Here is a 16,993-nt window from a genome sequence, read left to right on the forward strand (position 1 = left end):
TGAAGTGGGTTAAGCATTTTTCTGGTTGGCATAACAGACCATCTCATGTTTCTATCAATGTACCACTTGACCAGCACCCAAAGGAGTTTCATCCCCTCAACCGGTCAATAACCAATCCTAAGGCGAATGGTCCGTAATTAGTACCGAACATACTCATAGCAACCACTACCCTTACAGCAGAACCCAACAGTTACTTAGACATACCACCAACTTCAATCCTGCCTATACACCCGAGTACCTACAACAATCTTAGAGGGATTTTCTAATTTCTAATTCACTTTATCATCGATGTTCTACGGCGACCCCAAAACATCTACTACCACATTTGCTTTACCCTATTTATTACAGAATCTCACCGCCTTAGTCCTTCATCATGCCAACTGTGGCGTCTCCTGTACTCTGCTCCACTTGTGAGAACTAAACACCTATACCCAATTGAGGTAATGATGCCAAATCTCCAAGCAACATAACCGCTATAAGCTCCAAGTCCACAATGCCGTAATAATCTCTCAATAATCTCTCTTGGGATAAGCTCGACCCCAAACTTATCATAAATACATTTAAACCAGGCACACATCTCGGTACCTACGGATCTACCATCTACTATCAGACTCTTATAGCACATTCCCACCACGTGGGACCTTTCCGTATCTCTCTTGGCAAAATCCAATCATAGACCTCTAGCTCACATTCTACCACGACCTCATCTCTCATGAAATTGACACAAGTCTTTTATAAGGCATTGACAACGCCTGGCGAGATCAAAGGAGCTCCAAACCTATATCTCTGTCGCCAGTCTTGATCAAACCATAAATACTGTGAAGGCGTCGGTCAGCCCAAATGGCATGGCAACGAACTCATAGCGGTCGTACGAGTACGACAAGCAATCGTTAGAAAACACCTTGGATGTATGGGCGCTAATGTATCTAGTTAATGTTTACTATGCCTCGCATTTTATATGCGCATTGCATAGTTGTTATATGTTCAGTGGTCTCGAATGGGAGTATCGTTCTGAGGGAGCCTAGGGCTCGGTTGTTCAGAGGCTCAGGTGTCGGGAGCACCGACCCCAGGGAGTGCGCATAGATTTGTTGAAGCTTAGGTTGCCTTTTAGGGCAGCGGCAGGTTGGTATGGGACTTGGGTGCCGGGTGTCTTGTGTGGGCCCCAAGGATCGATATGTGATTTCATTATGCTATACTATTGTGTTGTAGCATCTCATGGCTTGTGTGTATGTGTAAAACTATGTTTGGGGAGTTTGTTTCTTCTATTTAACTTATAGCTTTTCCTTTCTTATAAATTTGCTGAGTCTTGCGACTTACCTTGTTTTTCATCATTCTAGATAAGGACAAAGATAAAGTCGAGGGAGAGGATTACAGTACTTAGCAGCCGTGTCGGTATAGTGTACAATCAGATTTCTCCCGCTGTCTCTAATGTTTTGATGGGATTTTGATCCCTTTATTTTTGACTGTGTCGGGTCGTTCCTTGTATAACTATTTGTTGGCACAGGTGTTTGTATGTATTTATTGCTATGTAACCGTTGTTCCAGCGGAGTACTCGTATGCGTGCATGTATATAGTTTTGTTTTCGTTGTTTTATTTCTTGTGTATGTATGCTAGGGTAATTTCCCGTCTTGTGTTTCATTCTTTTTCTTTTCGTAAGCGCTCTTGTAATATCCTAAAATTTAAAAATAAATAATAATTATTCAAATCGGTGTTTGAGGACATTGTTGAATATTTGGGAATTTAAGAGGAATTATTTAATTATGTGGTTTTGAGGAAAATAAGGAATTAAATGTAATTAATTAAATTATTTGGGAATGGTTAATAATTATTAATTAGTGTATTTGTGGTGATTATTGAATATTTGTGGGTTAAAAGGAAATATTAATTTATTTGGGTATTTGGAGATTTAAGAAAAGTATTTATTTATGTTATTTTGAGAAAATAATTATTTATCGGGGAGTATTTAGGAAAATAATAAAATAAAAATTATTTGGGTGAATTTCTAGAAAGTCGGGGTGTAAGTGTAATAACAAGAAAATTGGGGTCTGGGGTATGTGTGTAATTAATGAAAATAGTGGGTGCTGAAGTGTGATTTACGAAAGTGACTGAAAGTCACTTTAAATTTAATGGAAAGCATATTATGGTTGAAGGTGAGCGCGGGCGCGAGCGGTCGCGCGCGGGGGCGGTGTGCAGCTGTAATATCCCGAAAATTGAGAAATAAATACTGAATATTAATTTGGTGTTTGAGGACATTATTGAATATTTGAGAATTTAAGAGAAAGTATTTATTTATGTGGGTTTGAGGAAAATAAGAAATTTAGGTATTTAATTAATTTAATTGGGAGTATTTATGGAAATGAGGAAATAATGATTTAATTTGTATTTTTGGTGATTATTGAGTGTTTATTGTTTAAAGAAAATAATTATTTATTGGGGAGTATTTATGAAAATAGTAGAATAAATTAATTTATTGGATTTCTGAAAATTTGGATAAAAGTGGGATTCTCATAAGTTTCGGGGTGTTTGTGTAATTAAATGTGGGGTGTAAGTGAGATTTTCAGAAGTTCAGTGGTGTTGGTACAAAATTCGGAAAGTGACTGGAAGTCACTTTAAATTTAATTGGAGGCATATTATGGTTGAAGGTGAGTGCGGGCGCGAGCGGCTACGCGTGCGCGTGTGCAGGTGGCTGGTGCGGGTTCGAGACATGGGAAAAGTAGGCTCGCGGCTGGGAAAAAAATGATGATTTTAATCAGCAGCCCAGCCCCAAAACGACGTCATTTTGGGGCTAGGCGGTGGCACCAGCTGGCTGCCACGCGGCAGCTTCTAGTGGCCCAATTCTTTGGCTTTTTAAAAGCCAATTTCAGCGAAGTTTCGTCCCAACTTTGAACCAACAAACAGAAAGGAAAATTGGAAGGAGAAAAAACGCGCACAGTGAGCACAAAGAAGGAAATTTTGGGAGAAAATCTGAGATTAAATGAAGTTTAATTGCGATTTAATTATTCTGGTAAGTAAATAAATATGTAATAAATATTCTGTACGGTTAAAATTTTGTTTTGGGTCCAATTTTATTAATTTTTGGAGTGTATATTAATTTACAGCGTGTATTAATTTGGTAGTGTTCAAGCGTGAGAACGCTGTAATTAGCTTAAACAAGGCAAGCTTCCTTTACCTTTGCGATCTCCTTTTATTTTATGAACCCCTTGTCTTCCCTTAACTCGTTTTGGTATCGCGTATTAATTATATATATAAATTGAGGATGTTATTGGCGTTATTTAATTTAAAATAAATATGAGATTTATTGGGATTTTAATTGTGGTGCGCCTATGTGGAATTTTAGGCGGTTCAATTATTTATATTACACGGTTAGATTTAATTAATGCGAGCTAGGGTTTTATTAATTGCTATTAAACGTTTTATTTCGCAGTGGGAGTGTAAGAAATGTAAGAAACGGCCGTGTAAAGGCAAGCTCCTAACCCTCTCCTCGTGTTCTTCAATTCCCGTGAAAGACCCCGTGATTTCTCGTATTTTATCATCTCCCTTACTTTAATTCGGCGCCTAGCCTTATTTGTTGAATTATTATTCATTTGTTTTAATTTAAATTAAATCCGAGACTTCTAGAATTCTATTCGTTGTGAGCCTATGGGGGTTTGTATTGCCCCCACTCCTTTTGGGAATGATGTTGAACCCAGCTTGGGGACTAGGTTCCTAGACGTGCGAGTTTATTTACGGTTTTTCTCGAATTTATTTATGGTTCGGTTAGAGCTATCGAGCAGTGGGGCAGGGGTCGGTTGTTGGTGACGTTGGGGTAGACTATTGTACAGCCCTGAAGTTGACCGTCGGGTGGACACTCCTAGTCACTGGCCGTTGACCGGTGTCGGGCACTGCTGACTAGCTCTGCCAGTATGTGATTTACTGCATGGCTAGTTACATTGTATTACTGTTCATGATTTGATATGCACATGGGTACGGGATGCATGTTGGGATATTCATTTATTGAGTATGCTTGGACACAAACATTCTAGCTTGGTTAGGTTGCATTCAGCATGGACATATGCATCGCGTGTGGTTTACTATGTGGGTGGAGCATGACCTGATGCCTGGATGTATGGGCGCCAATGTATCACGTTGATGCTCACTATGCCATTGCATTGTTATGTGCATTGCATGGTTACTGGTAGTAACTAGTTCTCGGACGAAAGTACCGTTTCGAGGGAGCTTGTGGCTCGGGTGTCGGGAGTACCGACATGGTCGGGTAACGGGAGTACCGACCCGGGACAGCGCATGCAGGTTTGTTGGAGATACATGTTGCCTCTCAGAGCAGCAGCAAGTTGGTATGGGACTTGGGTGCCAAGTGTCTTATGTGGGCCCCAAGAACTGGTATGTGCTTTTATTATGCTATATTATTGTGTTATAGCGTCTCATGACTTGTGTGTACCTGGGGGTTTATTTTGGGGAGAGATTTCTGTTTTGTGTAGCCTTCAGCCTTTCTTTCCTTATGCTTGCTGAGTCTTTCGACTCACATTGTTTTCCATCATTCCAGGCAGTGGCAGCGTGGGCCATGGGCAAGGGAATCAACTTCTAGCGGCAGAATTGGTACGGTGTACAGGCAGTCCCGTTTGTCTATGTCAACTCTGATGTCTGAGTAGGATTTACTCTATTATTTTGTACTGTGCCAGATCTTTTCTCAAGTCTCGTGTATGTCGGCACAGGAGTCTGTGTTTATTTATTTATCATGTGACCGCTGTGATAGCGGGGTAATTGTAGTGTATGCATGTGTTTAGCTTCATTTCCGCTGTTCTTATTTTTGTGTATGCATGCCAGGATGGTCTTTATATCATGTCTCATTCTTTTCTCCTCCCGTAGGCGCTCCCGTTCGGGTAGTTCGGGTGGTCGGGGATATCCGGGCGGGGGTGCTTACAGCGGCAGGTTGCGGGTTCAATCAGCGTGGGCACGCGCTAGGCTGAGGGATTTTGTTGATTTTATTAGGCCAAGGGAGGGCCGAAACGACGTCGTTTCGGCCCATGGTGGTGGCAACTTGTGCGACTACAGGTTGCGCCACGTGGTCACGTTCTGGCCACCATTTTTGCACCATTTTAAAGCCCATTTCGGGCGTTTCTAAAGAAGCAAACAGAAGGAAAAAAAATGAAGAAGAAGCATCGTTGCCGTGATGAAGAAATGGAGAAATTTGGGGGAAAATTTTGGATTAAATTCAGTTTAATTGCGATTTGATTAGCCAGCTAAGTAGAGAAGCTAGTATTAAACATTCTCTACGGTTGAAATTTCATTTTGAGCCTAATTTTGTTAATTTTGAGAGTTATTCTATTTTACAACATGTATTATTTTGGTGGCATTTAAGTGTAAACATGTTGTAAACAACTAGATACAGGCAACCTCTCATCTACCCTTGCGATTTCTTTCCATTTTGTGAACCCCTCGTCTTCCCTTAATTCGTTTCGATTTTACTTATTAATTATATGAATTAAGGGTATTATTGGCATGATTTAATTTAAAATAAATATGAGATTTATTGAAATTTTATTTGCCGTGCGCCTACGTGGGATTTTAGACAGTTAAATTATTTATATTATGCGGTTAGATTTAATTAATGTGAGCCATAATTTTATTAATTATTAGAGAAACATTTTACTTCGCAGCGAGAGTGCAAGAAAGGCAAGAAACGGCCGTATAAAGGCAAGCCCCTAACCCATTCCTCCTGCTCTTTAATTCCCGTGAGAGACTTCGTAATTTCTCGTATTCTATCATTTCCCTTACTTTAATTCGGCGCTTAGCATTATTTATTGAGTTGTTATCCATTTGTTTTGATTTAAATTAAATCTGATACCTCTAGAATTTTATTCGTTGTGTGCCTACAGGGGTTTGTACCGCCCCCACTCTTTTGGGAATGATGTTGAACCCAGGTTGGGGACTAGGTTTCTAGCTGTGTGGATTTATTTATAGTTTTTTTGGGTTTATTTATGGTTCGGTTAGAGCTGTTTGGTGACGTTGGGGTAGACTATTGTACGGCCCTAAAATGGATCGTCGGGTGGACACTTCTAGTCACTGGCCGTTGACCGGTGCGGGGCATTGCTGACTAGCTCTGCTAGTATATGGTTTACTGCATGAGTAAATTCATTATATTATTGTTCATGATTTGATATGCACATGGGTACGAGCTGGATCTTGGGATATTCATTTATTGAGTATGCTTGGGCACGGACATTCTAGTTTAGTTAGGTTGCATCCAGCACGGGCATATGCATCGTGTGTGGTTTACTATGTGGGCGGAGCATGGCCTGATGCCTGGATGTATAGGCACCAGTGTATCACATTGATACTCACTACGCCATTGCATTTTTATATGCATTGCATGGTTATTGGTAGTTATTAGTTCTCAGACGGGAGGACCGTTCCAATGGAGCCTATGGCTTGGGTGTCGGGAGTACCGACACGGACACACGGGTGACGGGAGCATCGACCCGGGACAGCGTGCGTAGGTTTGTTGGAGATTCATGTTGCCTTTCAGGACAGCGGTAGGTTGGTATGGGACTTGGGTGCCGTGTGTCTTATGTGGGCCCAAGGACCAGTATGTGCTTTCATTATACTATACTATTGTGTAGTAACGTCTCATGGCTTGTGTGTGATTGGGGGTTGGTGTTCTGGGGGAGAGCTTATTGGATCTATACAGCCTTCAGTCTTTCTTTCTTTATGCTTGCTGAGTCTCTCGACTCATTTTGCTTTTCATTATTCCAGGTAGTCGCAGCGTGGGCCATGGGCAAGAGAGTCAGCTTCTAGCAGCAGTGTCGGTATGGTGTACAGGCAGTCCTGTCAATCCCTGTCAACTCTGATGGTTGAGTAGGATTTACTCTATTATTTTTACTGTGCTAGGTCATTCCTCGAGTCTCATGTATGTTAGCACAGGAGTCTGTTTTCATTTATTGATCTTGTGACCGCTGTGCTAGCAGTGTTCCCGTAGTGCATGCATGTGTTTAGCTTTGCTTCCACTGCTCTCATTTTTGAGTATGCATGTCAAGGTGGTTTTGGTCTTGTGTTCATTCTTTTTCTCTTCCGTAGATACTCTCGTTCGGATAGTTCGAATGGTTGAAATATTTGGGCAGGAGTGCTTACAGCTCTCATTCGAGTAGTTCAGGTGATCGAAATATCCATATGAGAGTCTTTACAGGGCTGGCTTGTTTCATCTATGAACCAACTCAAGTCCTATGGTAGAAGGAGACAAAGATGCCACCCACTGGTGGAATTCACCTTCGAATTCGTGGGCTCGCAACTTTAAATTCTAAAATTTAAACCCTAAATTCTAAAGTCTAAATCTAAATTTATGCTGCAACGCGGACCGAATCTATCTAGCAAATAACCTTGCACCAAGTTTTTCTCTTCTTGTGATTGGATTGGCAGAGCATGACCAGTTTGAACGGGTTGGCCTGCATTCTGCGGGTTGGACCGTGTTGGGAGGGCCAACCCAACAACCCTATTTTTTTTATTTAATAAATAAAATAATATCTTGAATAAAAAAGATTAATTTTTTATACAAAAATGTATACATTAAAGATATAAATGATTATTATTTTTTAATAATCTATAAAATGTAATCATTCTATTTATTTTATTTAATAAAATTTATCAAGCGTAGGTCTTAAGTTCCAAAAAGTGAAATCATTCACCTTAAGAGTTCTCGCAGCTCGCTTCCGTGATTACTGTAAATGAAGTAAATCACAAAACTTAACGACCAAAAATTAAACGTGGACCAATAGTGTCTATATAACAACTAGAGTCTAAGGGCTGCTTCGATTTTAATTCGTGTTCGCCCTTAATTATTGGGTTATGCCCGTGGGGACACCAAGCTTATGCCTTGCTGCAGCTGAAATGGGTGGTAGGGGATGGGTTTGCAGGCCATAGTATTATATTTAAATTAATTTTCTATCTTATTATAATCCTTACAAAAAGAAAAATCTAGATAGATTGATGAAATATTTAAATAATATTTAATTGTAATAAACATTCGATTAAGCATAGAGCAACTCTCTTGTTATCCCTGTAACTAACTAGATGTAAGCAGAGAGTAAGTTTTTGTTATTGTTATTATTGAGAGAAAATTGTAATATTTCAAAATTTGAAAATAAATAATAATTATTTAAATTAGTGTTTGATGACATTAATGAATATTTGAAAATTTAAGAAGAAGTATTTATTTATGTGGTTTTGAGGAAAATAAAGAATTAAAGGTAATTAATTAAATTATTTGATTGATAATTATTAATTATTGTATTTGTGGTGATTATTAAATATTTGTGGGTTAAAAGGAAATGCTAATTTATTTGGATATTTGGAGATTTGAGAAAAATGTTTATTTATGTATTTAATTAATTTATTTGAGAATATTTATGGAAATAAAGAAAAATAAAAGTAAATTAATTTAGTGAAATTTTTAGAATTTTGGGGGTATAAGTGTAATAAGAGGAAAATGGGATGTGGGTGTGTGTATTAATTTTCAGAAGTTATAGGGTCTTAATGTAATTTTTAAAAGCTGTATTGGGTTTACTTTAAAATTAATGGTGTGTAGATATAGAATAAAGGTGCATCTAGCGCAGTTGGCACGCGGGCGCAAGGAGAAAGGCAGGAACGCGGGTTCGAGTCCTGGTACGTGCGCTGGGGGGAATTTTTGCTGTTTTTTCCCGGCCAATGGCTCCCAAAATGGCATCGTTTTGGGCCTTAGGCGGTGGCCTCCAGCGCAGCCTAGCGGCTGCCACGTGGCTTCCTCTGTCCGCTCATTTTTGCTTTAATTTAAGCTCAATTTCGAGCGCTTTTATTTCTTCAGAGCAACAAACAATTGGAAAAATAGTACAGCATGCGCGAGCTCGAAAAATTGGAAGAATTGGGGTGGAAATCAAGATTAAATCAAGTTTAATCGAAGTTTTAATTAGTTAGGTAAGTAGACAAGCTAGTAATTAATATTCTGTACGATTGAAATTTCGTTTAGAGTCCAATTTTGTTAATTTTGGCGAATTATTGAGGTGTTACAATTTGTATAATTTTTATCGCGTTGGGACAAAACAAGTCTAAGGATATCTTCGTAAAGGTAAATTCTTTATTCTTTCTGCGACGCTTCGTTCGTTGCCAATTTATTTAATCTCCCTTCGTTCGTTTCAGTTGTTTAACTAATTATGGAATTTTTAGTTGTTCGATTTAAATTTAAATTATTAAGAGCATGATTTAATTTAAAATAAATATGAAACTTATTGAGATTTTATTTGTGGTGAGTCTACGTGGGATTTTAAATGGCTAAATTATTTATATCACGGTTAGATTTAATTAATGTGAGCCATGATTTTATTAATTACTAGGGAAACCTTTTACTTCGCAGCGGGAGTGCAAGAAAGGCAGGAAACAATCGTGTAAAGGCAAGCGCCTAACCCTTTGCTCATGATCTTTAATTCCCGTGAAAGACTCCGTGATTTCTCGTATTTTATCACCTCCTTTACTCTAATTCGGCGCCTAGCCTTATTTGTTGAATTATTGTTCATTTGTTTTAATTTAAATTAAATCTGAGACTTCTAGAGTTTTATTTGTTGAGTTTCTACGGGAGTTTGTACCGTCCCCATTCCTTTTGGGAATGATGCTGAACCAGTTTAGGGACTAGGTTCCTAGACGTGCGGGTTTATTTATGGTTCGGTTAGAGCTATCGAGCAGTGGGGCAAGGGTCGGCTGTTTGGTGACGTTGGGGTAGACTATCGTACGGCCCTGGTGTGGACCGTCGGGTGGACACTCCTAGTCACTGGCCGTTGACCGATGCCGGACACTACTGACTAGCTCTGCTAGTATGTGATTTACTGCACGATTAAATTCATCATATTACTGTTCATGATTTGATATGCACATGGGTACGAGTTACATGTTGGGATATTCATTTATTGAGTATGCTTGGACACAGACATTCTAGTTTGGTTAAGTTGCATCCAGCATGGGCATATGCATCGCGTGTGGTTTACTATGTGGGCGGAGCATGGCCTGATGCCTGGATGTATGGGCGCCAATGTATCACGTTGATGCTCACTATGCCATTGCATTTTTATGTGCATTGCATGGTTATTGGTAGTTATCAGTTCTCGGACGGGAGGACCATTCCGAGAGAACCTATGGCTCGGGTGTCAAGAGTACCGACATGGACACACGGGTGACGGGAGCACCAACCCGGGACAGCGCGCGCAGGTTTGTTGGAGATACTTGTTGCCTTTCCAGGCAACGGCAGATTGGTATGGGATTTGGGTGCCATGTGTCTTGTGTGGGTCCCAATGACTGGTATATGCTTTTATTATGCTATACTATTGCGTGGTAGCGTCTCATGGCTTGTGTGTGCTTGGGGGTTGGTATACTGGGGAGAGTCTATTGGATATGATCAGCCTTCAGCCTTTCTTTTCTTATGCTTGCTGAGTCTCTCGACTCACTTTGCTTTCCATTATTACAAGTAGTGGCAGCGTGGGTCATGGCAAGGGAGTCAACTTTTAGCAGCAGAGTCGGTATGGTGTACAGGCAGTCCCGTCAGTCCCTGTCAACTCTGATGGTTGAGTAGAATTTACTCGATTATTCTTGCTGTGCCAGGTTATTTCTCGAGTCTCGTGTATGTCGATACAAGAGTCTGTATCTATTTATTTATCTTGTGACCGCTGTGCTAGCGAGATACTCATAGTGCATGCATGTATATATGGTTTCGCTTCTGTTATTTTAAATCTTGTGTATGTATGTCAGGGTAGTTTTGTTTTGTATGTTCCATTCTTTCTCCTTCCGTAAGTATTTTCGTTCGAATAGTTCGACTGATTGGGATATCCTGACGGAGATGCTTACAAAAACTTTCTATAGTATCGTTGTTTATAATATGAGGACAATGTCTTATTTATTATTAAATTATGTAAAGTTACATTATAAAACAATTATTGCTTAAGGTTTGAGATTGGAATGGAGTCTGTAAGATTTATATTTTGCCTATACGTACAGGATGTTGGATATCGAGACGTTCAAACCACCATCACCATTTCTAATTGTTATTCAACTATGATATTTACATGTTTTTATTAAATTTTTTTAGATAAATTATATTATATTATTAAAGGATTTATAAAATAATTATGTCACTAAATTGGTTTTATTTAACATATTTAAGTGAAAAATGACAATTTCTATACTCAATTAGACTAACAAATGAATGGTAATAATATTATAATTTAAAAAATAAAGTGACTCTCAAGTTTGCAACCATGGGAAACTCTAGTTTTAACGGTGAAAAAAAGATACTAAGTTTTATACTCAAAAGAGTGTGATTTTGTTCGCCCCTTTAACGGGGCGAACGTAATTGGGTTAAAAAAATAATTTTTTAATTAAGAAAAATTATAAAACTGTTTAAAAAAAATAATTATGTTGTCAAAAAAAAATTTATTTTAAAAATTTAATAAAAAATATGACAGGATCAAAATTGGATGAATTAGAACTTACAAAAAAATGATAGACTTACAAAAATAATTGACAGGATTAAAACTGAGAAGTGACTGTTTTCAGTAATTAATTTATTTGAGTGATTGAAAATAATTTTTTTAAAAAAAATAATTAAAAATAATTTTTTTTAAAAAAATATGATTATTTTTTTAACCTCTGCTGACGGATTACCTTCACCCCGTTAAAGGGGTGAACAAAATCGCACTCCTTTAACTAATTATCGAGCTTGAATTTACCATTGTATTCCAAAAATTTTCCAAGTTTTCCCTTGGATTGTCTCGACATCGAAACGTGATTGCTGTCTTCTTCCCGCTGTCTTCCACAAAATCTCCCACGTCGTCTTCTTCTTGCTGTCTTCTTCCTCAGTTCCCTTCCAGTCGTCTTCTTCACGTAGAGTCGTTGACGATTGCTTCTGTCCTCACCGTCGCGGGGTCACTAAGGAAACCATACGAAGGCTTTGTGGATGAACACTGGAAGAGGCTGAAGTTAGTTACACTGTAATATTCTGCAAATTGGAAGGGACAAGAAGACGTACAGATTGATGGTGTCTGGAAAGTGTTCAGGAAAGCAGCCAAGAGCAGGACAAGAAGTGCTGATAACGTGTGATGCATAGTCGATATACTTGACAGGAAGTTTCAGAGAGAGGGAGAGCTCTAGCCAAGTTCGGTTCTGGGCACAGGAAAGATAGTAACGGGGCAAGACACAGCCATGGCCTCCTGCTGCAGCAGGCTGATGATCATCACGACGGAACGGCGGCCGGATCACCAGACATTCGCCGCAGCAGCCACTGCACTTGCCTGGAGCTTGTGCTGCTGCTGCAATTGCCTGGAATTGTGGTAGAAAGAGGAATGTTATAAGATTTAGTAGGAAGACGGCCATTTCCTCTGTAGATAGAGTCCTATTTGTCTTGTCTCGGCGATGGCATGAGGGAGGCAAAGGCGAGTTTAGATTTCTGCAATTGCTTGGAGTTGTGGAGTTTGGGTTTGATAATTGTATTCGGTTTGAACTTTAGAGAAGTTTCGGGGTTCGAATCGTAATTTAAAAACTTAGGTTTGAATCGCACCCAAAGTGATGGCGGTGGCGGCCATCGGGCACCACCAGCTTTATTTTTTTTTTATTGTTTTGTAATTAAATTGAAGGAGGAGAAGAGATCATTTTGGGATTTAAGAAAATAATAATTATTTATTAATAGCATGGAAGAAGGTGATTTCAATACAATTTAAAAGAATAACTGAGATAGTTAAAATTGAGATTTTAAGTGAAATTGAAAAAGAATTTATAAAATCGAATTGTAAAATAATAAGATTTTAAAGATAATTAAAAATATTTTTTAATTTTTATAAATATATATTTATAATAATATAATTTTATAAAAAAATTAATATTATTTAATAAACTAATTATTCTTTATTATAGCTCAAAAGATAATATTTCTAAAATATAACTCAAAAACTAATAGGTTAGTATAGGCAATAGAGGCAAAATATTGACAATTTAAAAGTAAAATATAGTTTAAAATTTTTTAAATGATGCTTTCAATGTTTTTTATCTGATTTAAGTTGTAATTTTTATTTAATTTAATATTCACTACATAAATAAATCAAGATAAACAGATAATTAATAAATAGACCACCCAATCCCAAATTTGATTTTGCATGGAATTTGAATCGTTTGAGGGTCTCTCAAACGTAAAGTTGTACAAATAAAATTAAAATTTTATAAAATTTTATCCCAAATTGAATTTTAAATGGAATTTGAATTGTTTGAAAATTTTTAAAACGTAAAATCATACGTATAAAATTGAAATTTTAACAATAAGAATGACAAATATTTTGCTTGTTAGGCTCATCGTATATTGAGCTTAAATTGGGATTATTGTTTTTCTTTTCTTTTTTTTTGTTTAATAAAAATTCCATTTAAAAAAAAAAAACCTTAATCTTAATGAAAATAAAAAAGTCACCTGACAAGAACTTAAAAGAGGGGTTCAAAAGCTTTTGAAAGTATTGGTAGATTTATCCGTGGACTTTGAATTTTAAAAAGGAGCATTTATTTGAGGAAGAAATACCAAAAAAAAGAAGATGAAATGACAATCCAAACATAATTCTACCATTCAATTGTCAAGAAAAATCGTGAGTGAGAAAGAGAAACAGAAATCACACGGCAAATACAAATGTGATCATTTTAATCTTTTTTCTTAAGTTAATAACAATCGTATTTAATTGTTGGGCTAATTGTGCTTAAGTCTGTTTTCTTTGTAAGGCTCGGGATGTGCACTAGCTTCTGTTGTTGTCCTCCTGTAGTTTTTTCATGTTGATAGTTGTTTCTCACCCTGTGGTCTTGCTTGAAGCATGTATTAACATAATTGTTATTTTTTTTATTTAATAAAAATCTCATTTAAAAAAATTTACCTAATCTTAATAAAAATAAAAAAAATCACCTTCAGGTCTAAGTGGTCCACAACGTACTGACAATAACTTAAAAAGGAGGGGTACAAAAGCTTTTGGAAGTATTGGTAGACTTATCCGTGGACTTTGAATTTTCAAAGGAAGCATTCATTTGAGCAAGAAAAACCAAAAAAGAATGTGAAATGACAATTTAAATATAATTCCACCATTCAATTGTCAAGAAAAGTCATGAGTGAGAAAGAGAGGCAGAAATCAGACGGCAAATACAGATGTGATCATTCCTCTTTTAAGAATGGAGTAGAGGAGTTAATATATTAAAAAAAACAACCTAAGTAGAGGAGTTAGAAGAATAAGAATGGAGACCCCCCTAAATTGGTGAATAGAAGCAGTGTGCTTCTTGTAAATCCTTCCTTTTTTTAAGAAATTTCATGTATATGGTACCTTTATTTTTATAGCTACATTAATTATTTTATTAATAATAAGAAATCACGGAACATTTAGTAATATTACCTTTCAATAGAAATCACGGAACATTTAGTAATAACTAAAAAAGGAAGGTGAAATCACAATCGAAACATAATTCTACTATTCAATTGTTAAGAAAAGTCATGAGTGAGAAAGAGAAAGTAGAAATCAAACGGCAAATAATTTGTTTGAATCAAAACTGAAAAGTGACTGTTTTTAGTAATTAATTTGTTTGAGTGGTTGAAAATAATTTTTTTTTAAAATAATAATTAAAAATAATTTTTTTTTTAAAACATGATTAATTTTTATAATTTTCAATATAAGAATAAAATATTATTTTTTTAAAAAAAAAAAAATTTAACCCTACTGACGGGGGTTACGTTCACCCCGTTAAAGGGGTGAACAAAATCGCACTCTAAAAAGGAGAGAGGGTTTACAAAAGCTTTTGGAAGTATTGGCAGATTTATCCGTGAACTTTGAATTTTCAAAAGGAGCATTTATTTGAGCAATAAAGAAGATGAAAAGACAACCCAAACACGATTCCACAATTCAATTGTAAGAAAAGTCATGAGTGGAAAAGAAAGGCAGATATCACACGCCAAACATGGATGTGATCATTTTATTATATTTTTTTGTTAAGTTAATATATTTTAAAAAACAACCTAAGTAGAGGAGTTACAAGAATAAGATTGGAGATCCCCCTAAATTGGTGAAAAGAAAAGAAGCAGTGTGCTTCTTGTAAATCCTTCCTCTTTTTTTAAGAAATTTCATGTATATGGTACCTTTATTTTTATAGCTATATTAATTATTTTATTAATAATAAGAAATCACTGAACATTTAGTAATATTACCTATTTAAATAAGTTCAAAGTACCATAAACAGTAATAACAATAAAATATTAATGCATGAAATTTTCTTTAACCATGAATAAAGACATTCAACTCTTTTTTTGTTTTACTTCAATTATGAGTCTTATCCCATAATTTCAATTACAAATAATTTTATTTTTCTAAGAGTGTATCATACCATTTAAATAAAATAAATTTAATATTTTAAATAATTATTTATATTTTAATAGTTATTTTGTTGTCCAAATTTTTTTTCTATGCTTTTCACTTTTCTATTCATTTTTTCTGATTCCGTCTCCTACATATTATATAGCAGTTAAGAATGTGAACGATTGAATCTATCACCCAATAATGTAATGGGGAACAAAATCAATCATTACGCGTCAAGTCAAAGTCAATGGACCCGCCACGAGAAATGGGCACATCATTTTGTCCATTGATTTTGGACAGATATAAGGTGAGTCTACAAAACATGTAAAACGATAATACTATTCAAATATTTAATTTATATTATTTATATACTTATATTAATGTGATAAAAACCTAAATCCATTCTAACTTCCCAATGAATGATTTTTTGGAAGCTCTTACTACTCTCTCTCTCTCTGAAAATGTCCGCTAGAGGCCTTGTCATTGCAGCAGGGCATCCAACCCTTCTTTTCCTTCTCCTCCTATATTGGTCTGGTTATGCATATAGCGATGCTAAGTCCTCATCATCATCATCCGAATGCTATTCTTCCTGCGGAAGCCTTCCCAATATTAGCTACCCCTTCCGCCTCAAAGACGACCCTAAAGGCTGCGGCCAAAAGCAATTCGAATTGGCCTGCGAGAACAATCGCGCAATATTGTACTTATTATCCGAGAAGTATTACGTCCTTAACATCAACTACACGATTGCCACCATTCGGGTAGTGGACGTGCGCATCGACCGGCGCAATTGCTCCTCTCTTCCTCTTCATTTTTCTCCACCAGATAACCTGTTTTCAGATTACACTTCTGGATATTACGGCGAATTTTCGCCTGTAGTAGTGTTGGTGAACTGTCATGAGAGGCCAATAAAGCAGACAGAACAAAATACGGTGAATCACTACTACATGGATCTTGCTGCTGCTGGGTCTAATTCTAATTGTTTCAACAATTACTACACTCCTTTAAGACGAAATCATTCGTATATCCTGAAAGGTTATGTGTTGACGTCGGATTTAGCGGAATTGTGCACGGTGGAAGCGGTGGTTCCCATTGCGGATGAGCCATTCCTTGGTGGCCGAAACCTTTCCCTCTTGGACATTCACAACGCCATGGCTAATGGATTTGAGCTTTACTATTTGAAATCATGGGCGTGCCCCGGGGATAGGTCCTACTTCCATTGTGCGTAAGACTTCTTTTCTGATCATATTTTAGCGCTTGAAATTTGTTTAGTTAATGTTTGTTAATCAAAATATTGATGAAAATATTAGATACGAAAAATATTTATTTTTTTTATTATTAATATTTTTATCTTAATATTTTAATATTATTAATACAAAAAAATTTTAATACGAAAAATATTGATCATATCTTAATATTTTAATATTGAAAATTTTATCTTATTATTAATACGAAAAATTACGTGATTTTTTATCTTAATATTTTAAAGTATACTTTATCTTTTTATCCTCTAAATAAATATATATTGATTCTTATAAATAAAAAAAAAATAATGATCGTGTCGTTTAGTGTACTCTAAAAAATTTGATAAATAATTTGATAAAAATATTTGAATGCTTTGAATCTTA

General features: G+C 36.4%; 3 protein-coding genes across 7 annotated transcripts in view; 2 read left to right on the forward strand and 1 right to left on the reverse strand.

Annotated features, from left to right (window-relative positions):
* Window positions 1–16,993, forward strand: part of LOC127787567 (rust resistance kinase Lr10-like) — an 87,527-nt gene that overhangs the window by 35,217 nt on the left and 35,317 nt on the right. The window lies entirely within an intron of this gene.
* Window positions 11,714–12,514, reverse strand: LOC127787585 (uncharacterized). Its single transcript, XM_052315650.1, has 2 exons — window positions 12,035–12,514; window positions 11,714–11,969 (listed from the first exon to the last, which is right to left on the reverse strand). The coding sequence occupies exons 1-2, from the start codon at window positions 12,376–12,378 to the stop codon at window positions 11,918–11,920; spliced, it is 396 nt and encodes a 131-aa protein (XP_052171610.1). The 5' UTR covers window positions 12,379–12,514; the 3' UTR covers window positions 11,714–11,917.
* The window catches only part of LOC127787544 (rust resistance kinase Lr10-like), a 36,557-nt gene continuing 35,317 nt past the window's right edge, over window positions 15,754–16,993 (forward strand). For 4 of the 5 annotated variants that reach the window (XM_052315603.1, XM_052315614.1, XM_052315608.1 and 1 more), the window contains exon 1: window positions 15,754–16,586. In XM_052315603.1, the coding sequence (XP_052171563.1) occupies window positions 15,788–16,586 (799 nt within the window). In that variant the 5' untranslated portion in view covers window positions 15,754–15,787. Of the gene's footprint in view, window positions 16,591–16,993 lie in introns of all 5 variants that reach the window. The other variant, XM_052315624.1, reaches the window with a different exon arrangement.

Source organism: Diospyros lotus, chromosome 1 (assembly GCF_014633365.1).
Source record: "Diospyros lotus cultivar Yz01 chromosome 1, ASM1463336v1, whole genome shotgun sequence".
Lineage (NCBI taxonomy): Eukaryota > Viridiplantae > Streptophyta > Magnoliopsida > Ericales > Ebenaceae > Diospyros > Diospyros lotus.

Bases quoted from the DNA above. Each gene is read 5' to 3' on its own strand.
- LOC127787585 (XM_052315650.1), bottom strand. From the start codon at position 12,378: ATGGCCGTCTTCCTACTAAATCTTATAACATTCCTCTTTCTACCACAA. The intron at 11,970-12,034 runs GTACGTCTTCTT...AGCCTCTTCCAG, and splicing joins TTTCCAGACACCATCAATCT to TGTTCATCCACAAAGCCTTC.